Below are 10,901 nucleotides of genomic sequence, written 5' to 3'. Positions count from 1 at the left end.
AGGTGCCAGTCGAGTGCCAGCCTGACACTGGTTTGCTTCATAATTGCTGAGCGTGCAGACGCAGTTGTTTTGTGCGTCGCGTCCTGGTAATTGGAAACAAGAAAAATCTTTTAAACGCGCATACTTTTGTCGTTGCTTGGGCTCCCATGAGAGCAGCTCTAATATGCAGCATAATTTCAAAAAACAAATGAACGAATTTAAGGAGAAGGAAAATCGAAGCTGGAGGTCAAGGCATTGACCATGACGGCCTCGCTCATAGTTGTTGCGATATCTTTCAAGCTGCGGTAGATAGTTTAGCTTCTTCCATGCAGTGACGGTGGCAAAATTGTAACCAAGTCATATTTTCTGTCATGTCGAGTCGTTTTCAGTTGTAACTCGAGTCAGTACGAGTCAATTTCTGAGTTAAGCTGGTTGTCATACTCGGGCTCGAATCGTCTCCCATCTAAGTTTTACTTCGCAAAACTACTTTCATCGAAACACTCTCTTTCGAGAAGAACTTGTGAAAGCGTTGATCTGCGCAAGCAGCATGTTCCAACGCAGTCGCACTGGCCTAGAGTGACGTCACATCGTCGTCTGTTGCTGCTTTTTTCAAAAACGTTTTTATTTGGAAAAAAATCTATTTTGGATATAAAGCTAACATTTTGCTTGCCTTATTTTTTCTTAAGTCAAGTCACTGATTAGTTTGTTTCTATGCCCCTCAGTTTAACCCTTGACCTGAATAAGACTTGTATGACGTAAGATGAAATCTCTGACCTCTTTCAAAAATCGCGTCAGTGCACTCACACTGACATCAGATAAATGTGAGGAAAAAGTTCGTTTCGCGAAGGCTTTTGATCAAGTCATTTGTGAAAACTTCCCTCCAAGCTACAACGGTTCCTCAGAAGGTGATATGATGTCACAAGAGCATGACGTAGGTAAGCGCAATATGGCGGGAGGGGTCGAGAAGCCGAAGATAACAACGTGGGATGCCGGATGGAATGTGTCCAACGCAATTCAGGTGACTTCTTTGTTTCGTCATAATTCGTCATTATCTGCGCGCATCTTTCGTCTCATTACGCGATGTCACTTCAAACCAAGTTTCATTTGTTCTGTCAATTTCATCAAAATACCGATAATTTCTCTTGAAACAGGGAATAACCCTTCACTTACTGCGCATAAATCGTGGATTTGTGGCGGCTCGTATCGGATTTTAATTTGTCTGCTTCAGCCACGATTAGTCCTGACCTGTTTGATACGACCAACTTGTGCGTCCTGAATATGTCGTTATTAGTGGTGTGGCGCCCCCCAGCGAACAGATGTGTCTTCTCGATCGATCGGCGCTGATTTGTGGCGTCTAAATCTTTACTTTCCTCGCTTTTCACATGAATTTTAAGCGAAAGAAACTCTTGACAAATACCTTTTTATTACGTCACAGGGCATGTTCGTTCTTGGGCTTCCATACGCGCTACTACACGGCGGTTATGTTGGTTTGTTTTTGATAATCGTCACTGCGATAATTTGCTACTACACCGGAAACATTTTAATCGAGTGTCTCTATGAAAACCTGGATGGGGCAAAAAAGAGGGTAAGTGACGTAACATTGAACCTTATGGCGTAAATGATTAAGAACTTCAATATTGCGTCATCATTATTTGATTTGTTCTAGGTTCGATTTTCTTATGCTGACGTTGCGATATCATGTTGGGGGAAAAACTTTGGAGGGCACGCAGTGAACGCGGCACAGCTGATAGAACTTCTTATGACGTGTGTGCTTTATGTCGTAGTTTCCGGAAATTTGATGAAAAGCAGTTTTCCACACGGACCAATCAGCGAAGCCGGATGGTAAGGATCATTATGACATCGTCATTATTATGGCGACACTTTTGGTTTTGCGAGATCATAATCACTGCACCTTGGTTACTTAATTAATTTTCTCATTGTTCGGCAACAATCAAGGTCGGTGATTGCTTCTCTTTTTCTCTTCCCCTGCATATTTCTCCGACACTTGAGGGCGGTATCGCGCTTCAGCATGGCATGCTCGGTCGCTCAGCTTGTTGTGTTGGGCGTCACAATCATCTATTGTTTTGTCAAAATAGAAAACTGGGCTTGGGAGTCGGTAAGTAGAGAAGGGTATCCCCCGCGCATGCGCACAACTCGGCTCATCAAAGTCTAAGAACTTCTTTAAACTTCGCAGTTGAACTTTAGCGTTGACCCAAAGGAGTTCCCCATCTCAGTCGGCGTCATTGTCTTCAGTTATACGTCACAAATCTTCCTGCCTTCGCTGGAGGGCAGTATGGAGGATCGTGGCAAGTTCAAAGGCATGCTCTGCTGGTCCTACGTCGCTTCTTGCGTCACAAAAGCTGTTTTCGCGCTGGTCTGCTTTCTCACGTGGTCTGATAGAACAAAGGACGTTGTGACGGACAATCTCCCCCCAGGACTAAGGGGGGCTATGAACGTTACCCTGGTGGTGAAAGCCCTCCTGTCCTACCCCCTGCCTTACTACCAGTCACTGGAGCTGATTGAGGAGACTTTCTTCACCGACGTCAATGGAGGTTGGGGCTCGCTTCTGGGCGGCAAGAGGCGCAACTACAACGCCCTCTCAGGGGAAGCCCCTGCCATCCGCACCGATGTGCTCGCAGCAGAAACGAAGTCACCAGAGAGTGACGAGACAGAGAGAAGCCCCAGCACGAAATCCATTGTATTGGTGAGTGACCTCATGGTTTAAGTTCATGTCCTGCTCTGCCTCACAAAACCTTTTTCTTGCAGTCGCTTGATGACAGCAAAGAGCAAGAATGCTGGGGTTGTCCATCTTGTTACGCGGCGAGCGGAGATTTCCAGAAGTGGGCGCTCGTCTTGCGGGCGGGGCTCGTTCTCTGCACCTTGCTTATGGGGGTTTTCATACCCCACTTTGCCCTGCTCATGGGGCTCACGGGGAGCTTGACGGGGACTTCCCTCGCCTTCCTCCTTCCATGCGCATTCCATTTACAACTGAAATGGAACGAGCTGAAGTGGCGCCACGTCACTCTTGACGTCATTATATTTCTGGCTGGTGCTGTTTGTGCATTAACAGGCATCTATTATTCCGTGATCGGTCTTTATGACGCATACCACCTGACCCCAGTTGGTCTCAATTCCTCTGTGATGTCAAACAATTCCAATACTGGACCCGCCTGGTTTCCGGATTTCCCCGAAGCCCATGATGACGTAATATTTACACCTATCGAACCTCCATTATCCGACAATGCTCACACTGAACAGTCTGCTATCTTCCGTAATAGTAATTATGACGTCACATTTGCATTTAACGATTCAGATGGAATAATGGGGAACGATGACGTCACCGATATTGCTGGAATTCAAGCAAAAGTGGTCGATAAGAGGACAGACTGATCTAATAACATCATAATTGTGACTCATTTTCCGCATTTTATTTGATTTCAAAATGTAAAAATTGTTCTCGCGTTGAAATCGTTTTCGAGAGGGCGTTGTGCTGCCCTCAATAATTATTTATTAGAAGATGTCTATTTAGAAATCTATTACATCAGATACAAATCTATTTACAATTGGAGAGCCTTGAAGACGAAGGAACCTTATGCTGCTGGCTGACAGGCAAGGCTTGGGACTTGGTCCTACATACACCCTACCGCACATCCTAGCCTTGTTGTGTAGTGGCATACGGTAGAAGTAGTGACTTCTAATGTATAGAAGTTCGTTAATTGTTCGAGAGCTTGTGTTTTATTGTGCTATGTTCAACTACAATGGTTACCACCGTAACTTTTGCCCCGCACAGTTAATGGCGAAAAATAAACTATAGTTGTACAAACCCCTATTCATCGCTGGTGGTTTCGCTGTTGCCTTTTAGCAGTCAAGCAAGCAGACAAATTCTGGCAGACATTTTTATGAGTGAAACGTTCAAGGTGTCGACAGCAGTCTGACAATAGCATTAGACATCCACAAAAATATTTTAAAAAGAAGAAAAAGGTAAAAAAAAATCCTAACACACACTGCTGATGATATAACAATGTTTAGTTTGCTTTTAAAAGCTCAATTGTGGTCTCTTTTGCTCGTCCAATGTGTGGATATTATTGTCATTAACTACTAATATGTTTGCGACCAGCTGCGTCAGCACAATTTTTTCGTCCCCCACATTGAAGACGAAAAATAAAATGAATGAATGCACTCCAATATCACGATTAAGGAATTTTTAGGCTAAATCATAACTTCTTCCCATTTAGGTGTTTTAGTTGAAGTGCAAAAGTATAAGTGACTCCTATAAGATTTTCTTTGTTTTCACACTATAGCTCTAACTTTCTGGTTTTAGGCATATGATGCATTGAAAGTTAACTTAACAAGGTAAAACTTGCGGAGAAGAACAATCTTCAAATATTCTGTTACCGTCAAAAATGTGAGTTCAGCCTACTAGTGCACAACCTCAGGATGCATTTCTATATCAGACCCCAAAATGCAAGAAAATTGCATAAAAAATGAATCGTACTAAAAACTAAGCATGCAGGCTGTGCAGGCATCAAATAATTATTTCTCCACGCATGTTACAGCAAAAATCCTCGGAATGAACGACGGTCTGGCAGCGTGAACTCGACTGAACTCGTGAACCTTGGTGTGACACTGAGCCAATTCATGTCTTTGTGCAGCCATGGCAACTGCAAATTCACCAGTTGCTTTGCTTTTTGTTTAGACGTAAAAGAGCACAGTGTCTACTTTTTTTTTAAAAAGGCTGCAGTTGACGTAATGTATTTGTATATAGTTGGTCTATACGTTTAACGTACACCAAACTCATCTTCAGCGTATGCATTACGTAGGGTGGCAGACTACTTTGAATTGTTATGATATTGTGTTTCGAATTATATTTAAAATATTATAATAAATGAATTGAAGTTGAGATGAAAAAGTCTAATTTTAACTTTTGATGAGGTCAAAAATCGCCTTCAACTGTTAAAAATTTACGATGTTATTAATTTATGAAAGGAGATACAATTGTAATTATTGACCATTATGTTATATTTTTGTAGATTTTCTGTTTTTATTAATATAACCAGTGATTTTGGTCACTGTGTTACTTCATATTGCACACATCGTATTATTTTTTGATTATTATATTTCAGCTGTTGATAATATTTATGCGCATCAGCAAATGCAGACCTGTCTGAGAAAGTGTTGAAGCAAAAAAATGTCAAAGGGATTTTCTTTTGGTTCCACAACTGGTGGTTCTCTTTTTGGAAATAAACAGACCACATCATCAGGTTCGCTTTTCGCTTAATTACAATCTGTTCTGATTAACACAAAATATTGGTAAAAATAAATTAAGAAGATTGAATGTTTGGGCAATTTTACAGCTTTTGTGTTTTATTAATTCTGGTTTTGAAAACATTTGATAAATTCCGACCAGTTTGTGAAGAATATGTCACCTTAAGCAGGTGTTGCCTCAATGCATTGAACATTCCTCAATATTTGATGAATTGTTTTGACTTAGGCTTTGCATTTGGTTCATCGAGTGGAACCACTCAGCAATCGGCTTTTGCCTTCCCCACCAATACAAGCTCATCTGGTTTTGGCTCAGGTGAGTGCAACTCATGCCCTGAATATAGATAAGTGGTTCTCAAAGAAGAGTCTCGCTTATGTGATGCAAACCTAAATTTGTAAGAAAATACATTGTTTCATATTGAGTAACCACACTACCACTGCGTGCCTGTGTCTGTCTGCAGTGTATAGGTATTTGAGAAAAGAGCAGATTGCTGACATCAATCATCACTTTTCCGTGTTAAAATTTGCTGTTTGAGGCCTGGGTTGAGAGATGTTCACAAAACTCAGATTTGGGTCGCGCTCAAAAACATTTTGGAGCCGGTAACATAGACGCATTATAACCACTTCAATGTATATTTTGGTTTAGGTTTTGGGACAAAAACGACCTCTGCTGGCCTGTTTGGAAGTTCAGGTTGTTTTAACCTATTTTAAACAGACTTTTGTTTTATGATGTAACAAATCGCTTTTCTATATTTAAAACAGGTTTCGGAGCAAAGACGACGGCGTCGAGCTTATTTGGTAGTTCAGGTAAAATGTCGACACAAATGTTTTTCATATCTCATTGATTGGTTCAAACGTTTTACAACGCTTGAAATGCTATAATTTTTGCTGCTTGTTCTTGTCGGCAGGATTTGGAGCTAAAACAACAACATCCAGTTTATTCGGCGGAACATCGAGCTCTGGTAAGCACTGGGTGGTGCTGTTTGTGTTTTTGTTGAAATTTTAGTTCATTTTTCAATCTCAGTTGCACGACATTTTATCAAATTTATTCGTGGTTCAGGTTTCGGTTTTCCAAAATCTGGGACCAATCAGGGGGCTTTATTTGCTCAACAACAACAAGCGGCTCAACAGCAACAAGGTACAACACTTTATTATGTTGATTGTTAATGTTGATGTTTCAACATTTTTCCTCGCAGCTGATGTTGGGGCAAGTGCACTGCTGGCAACTGCTACTGCTCTCTCAGCCCCTCTAGTGTACGGTGATGAAAGGGATGCCATCATCACTAGGTGGAATCAGATCCAAGCTTTCTGGGGCACAGGGAGGGGATATTACAGGAAGGACGGGGCTCACATCAACTTCACCCCAGAAAACCACTTCAGCAGGTTCAAAGTGAGAACTTCTTGGTGACTCTGCAGAGACTCGCGTGCAAGATTTAGCTCCTAATCTCGGCTGCATTCACTTCCAGGCCGTTGGATACAGCTGCTTGCCCACCGCAAAGGATGAAGAGGGCTTGGTTGCCATGGTGATTGCAAAGAAGGAGTCTGAAATGAGCAGTATCGGAGGGTCAAAGGTCGAGGAGGCGATCCACAAGATCCTGGGGGGGAGCCAGGCCCTCAAGGTCAACGTACAATCCATGAGGAGTCTTCCTAATGACAAGTAAACAAATGGTTCATCTCCTGCTGGTTGTGACGTCATATCATTCTTGTGGCAGCCATACAAAGAGATTGTTGCAAAATAATGAAGAAGTTTTTTTGCAGAACTGAACTCACAATCTACGTGAGTGAGCAGTCAAGCGCGACAGGTGCGGTGAGGCGTGTCCCTGCCTCGGAGTTGCACCGGTTCATGCAGCAAAGCAACATCCAGCAACAACTCAAGCAGCAAATATTTGTTGAGTCATGCTTGCCGCGCATTGCGATGACGAAGCAACAAATCGGCAACCTCCTCGCCAGCCCACCTGCAGGTAGGTCGCGAGGCATTCTATGATGTCTATGGTGATTGTGCTTTTGTAATAATCTTGCGCAGGGGTCGATCCAGTGATATGGGAGCAAGCCAAACGTGACAACCCCGACCCGAAAACCCTCCTCCCTGTCCCCATGACCGGATTCTCGGAACTGCGCAATCGACTCCACCTGCAGGAGATGATGGCCAAGCAGCATCAGACCAGGCTGGACGTGAGTTGTATCTTCTGTTTATTGACCTGGAGGTGAGTGAGTTAATCTCTGCTCGTTGCAGATCCTGAGCAAAGGGCTCCACAACACGAGGCAGACACAGGTGGAGCTTCAGTCAAAGATCGATCAACATAAAAGGAAACTGTGCGAGACTTCTCATCGAGTTCTGCAGGTTGGTGACAAAATAATTCGCTCCAACAGAGCTGATTTTAAACACATCTGTGGCAGGTTGTGATATCACAAGAGATCCAGCGGAAGACCGGGTTTGCCATCCAGCCCGAAGAAGAAGAGATCCGGGTGAGGTTGGAGGCGCTCCACACCGAGATAAATGCTCCCTCCCACTTCAGGGTGAGTTCATTTTCATCTTGCTCGTCCACCTCCTCACTAACCCTCCTTCTCACCTCCCAGGGTCGCTTAAACGAGCTCCTGTCCCAAACTCGCTTACATCATCATACTGGGGGAAGCCCCGCTATGCCTGGACCGAACTGGCTGGACGGGGAATCCCTCAATGACGTCAATCAGCACCTCAGGAAGCAGCAGGAAGGGCTGAACACTCTGGTCAACATTTTGAAGGAGGATTTCGCTGATTTGAAGCTCATTGAGGAGACTCTTGCATCCGATGACGCCCTGCAGCATCCAACTCACTACAGATGATCGCGTCGCCTTCTCAGATCTGCAAGCGTCACATTGAAGCATCGTTATGTCTATGACGTGCTTTGTGCAAATCACTGTCAGCGTTGAAGAGGAAACTTTCTGCCATCTTTGTCATGTTCCAATTTTATCTTTGGTTTGATCACGTGTCTTTATCGCATCTGTTTCTCCTTGTACACGGTCGAGGCTGCTCATTATTTGCTCGACATATTGTTCGCCAATAAAAGGTTCACTTCGTTGCAGAACGTGAAATCCGTCCAAGCTCAACGTCCACTCGATGAAAGTCTGATGCAATGTGAAGCCTTGTTTGACAAACAATTGTGGTTGTAAGTGAATTACCACAGTGACGCGGGTTATGCTTCATAAACCTCTCGTAGTCGGATAATTGACTTCACTATGTTTTATGCGCGCGAGCCACTTACGTGGGAAGTGCGAGTAGACTTCAGTTAATTAGACAAATGCAAAATTTCTTGCTGCATTAACTTTGTTATTTGCCATGTCCGCAAATATCCAACAGCGGTTATGATCTGAAGATGGATTCGATCCCAGCTCATTTCAATGTTTAGAGCTTGTGATAATATGATGACAAATTTAACATACGGAATTAAATGTCATTTGGAAATTTAAGTTTTTAAGGTCGTATCAGTAAAGCTTAACACTACGTCACGACAGCTTCCTGTTCACTGCTGTAACTTATGCGATCATATTTCGTCATGCCTTTTTCGTGTGCGTTTTGACTGCTGTAAAAGCCGTACAGTTGCGTTAATAATTACCAGCAACCAGTAACATAATACAGTTGAAAATAGCTAAAGTCTACTAGTCTCAATGCTATAATATTAACTGTTGGATGAAATGCTGTTGATATACCAATGTTCTGTCTATTTGTAATCGTTTAAAGAAGAATCAATATAATCAGTTTATACAATCAACATTCTTGTGCAATTTACTGATGAGTACAATTTAAAGAAGCTCAGTGTCAAGTCAGACAACTTTGCTTGTCGGCTTCACAAGACAATCAGCTTTTAGCTGAACAATCGAGTCTAGGTTTGATAAAGCAAATAACGACCTTGAGGCTCATGTATCATCGAGCGCAATAAACAATCAGACAATCGAACATTGTATTGGAGTGACTGCAACAATCAAGTTCAACAACCAAAACCAATCATTCCATTACAAGCTTAACCTGAAAAAGTGGCAGTAACGGCCGCAAGGATTGAAACACGTCAGGATTTGTCATGAAAATGAAGAACTTATCTTAACTTAATTTATTTGTTGAATTAATTATCTGACTCTATTGTTGCGTGTAGAATACTCTAACATTTTGTCGGCCGAAACGTTTTAATGTTACAACAGAAATAATTTACAAGAAAAGGTTTTTATTAGGCCTATAGGTTCCGTACACTTTCTTAATATTATGAATAACCAAGAACTTAAGTCTTAAGTAATACTACTGCTTATAAGATGTCTTTTAAGTTGCAATCACCATGACTAGCTTAGAGCCTTAGACAACTCATCTGTTGATTTTGGTGATTCACTCGGCTAACTCTCTCTGCTCACTGGTAGAGGTGCGAGCTTATAAAAGGTGAAAGCGATGAGTTGATGAACGATGATGATTAATCAGTGTTAAAGTTAAGAAACGGGCAATTCCAATAAAGACTTCTTATCAGCATAGATGCTGGAAAACAATCTGGAAACGTATTAAAAGGAGTGTTTACACGAAGTTATTCAGAGCAAGTATCCAAATATCAAACGATAGTTGAAGTATTGTCCAAAAACAAGTTTGTAAACTTCAATCAATAACTAGAAAACACTTTTCGAAAAAAAAGATGTAATGGTATTAAAAATACTACCCAAGCCGCTACAAACCTATTTCCATTATAAGAATCTGAGCCATTATTATGCTACACGTGGTCTACTTTTAATACCAAATCTATTGCTGATTTTATTAATCTTAGATGTTTATTAATTTAGTTAAGGCGCCGCATATACTGAAATTTTGCGATTTCCTTGGTTTGTTGGACGTTCCTACGTGATTGTTAAAAAAAAGTGTGTAATAGACCAATCAGAGTCCAGCATGGCCAGTGTTGTTTCTCAGAGCGGGGATTACCCTAGAAATGGGCTAGGATGAAAATGGAAATAGGTTGGGCTCAGAATTTTGATAGTCTGACCTGAAGCTCATTTTTCAGTCACAACCTCCTCTCCAAATATCCTATTCCCGACAGAAGCTGAGCAATCTAATGCACCTCGTGGACTGATCTAGTTGGAAATAACAAGGCTACTGGTGTGCTGCCACCATTTCACTGAAAAAAATCGTACATTCGAAACCCAACTTAAATGTTATAGCACATTAACCTCAAACAGCTTACTAATCTGAATCCAACTTTAATTAAACACTAAGTAACTAAAATTAACTTTTTGCTTACCCATTCTCCTAATCTAGCCGCCTATCTTTAGCAACAAGCTGCGTGACCTACACACGGTGAAATATCTAGTCACTTCGAATAAACAACTTGACGTTTGCGTAGGAGGTTGGACTATTTTCAACGGTTAGTTTACTAAGTCGAATAGTTTCCCAGAGTCAACCAGGCAGGCTACAGTATCAATCGAAATGTTTGACTAAGAAAATGTTTTCTACTGTTTTGCTTTTGTAATGGTTCTATGTATAACTTTGAAAATATTTTCTGAAATTGGTATTATCCGTATTATGGAGTTTCACACTAACTTTGGCTCAGCTCCTTGGTTTATCAAAGAATCTTGTTGTGTGACTACCTAGCTCGCCTTGGTGGCAAGTTTCAAACATCGGTGCTCGCCAATTTCGGGCGCTCACTAGAAGCAGGTCT

At 41.9% G+C, this 10,901-nt stretch overlaps 2 protein-coding genes across 2 annotated transcripts; both read left to right on the top strand.

The window, feature by feature from the left end:
- The first annotated feature begins 646 nt into the window (after window positions 1-646).
- Window positions 647-3,808, top strand: LOC143460418 (vesicular inhibitory amino acid transporter-like). The gene is made up of 6 exons (XM_076957915.1): window positions 647-997; window positions 1,415-1,564; window positions 1,646-1,821; window positions 1,936-2,095; window positions 2,174-2,683; window positions 2,746-3,808. The coding sequence occupies exons 1-6, from the start codon at window positions 740-742 to the stop codon at window positions 3,367-3,369; spliced, it is 1,878 nt and encodes a 625-aa protein (XP_076814030.1). The 5' UTR covers window positions 647-739; the 3' UTR covers window positions 3,370-3,808.
- A 1,294-nt stretch (window positions 3,809-5,102) lies between these two features.
- LOC143460425 (nuclear pore complex protein Nup54-like) lies at window positions 5,103-8,313 on the top strand. Its single transcript, XM_076957928.1, has 13 exons — window positions 5,103-5,240; window positions 5,471-5,557; window positions 5,888-5,932; window positions 6,004-6,048; window positions 6,150-6,203; window positions 6,302-6,379; window positions 6,438-6,631; window positions 6,708-6,898; window positions 7,000-7,202; window positions 7,265-7,413; window positions 7,475-7,582; window positions 7,639-7,758; window positions 7,819-8,313. The coding sequence occupies exons 1-13, from the start codon at window positions 5,168-5,170 to the stop codon at window positions 8,062-8,064; spliced, it is 1,593 nt and encodes a 530-aa protein (XP_076814043.1). The 5' UTR covers window positions 5,103-5,167; the 3' UTR covers window positions 8,065-8,313.
- The last annotated feature ends 2,588 nt before the right edge of the window (window positions 8,314-10,901 follow it).

This window comes from Clavelina lepadiformis, chromosome 1, assembly GCF_947623445.1.
Source record: "Clavelina lepadiformis chromosome 1, kaClaLepa1.1, whole genome shotgun sequence".
In the NCBI taxonomy this organism is placed as follows: domain Eukaryota; kingdom Metazoa; phylum Chordata; class Ascidiacea; order Aplousobranchia; family Clavelinidae; genus Clavelina; species Clavelina lepadiformis.
Note: the sequence above shows the minus strand (reverse complement) of the source record. Positions and strands in the feature narration are given on the sequence as shown.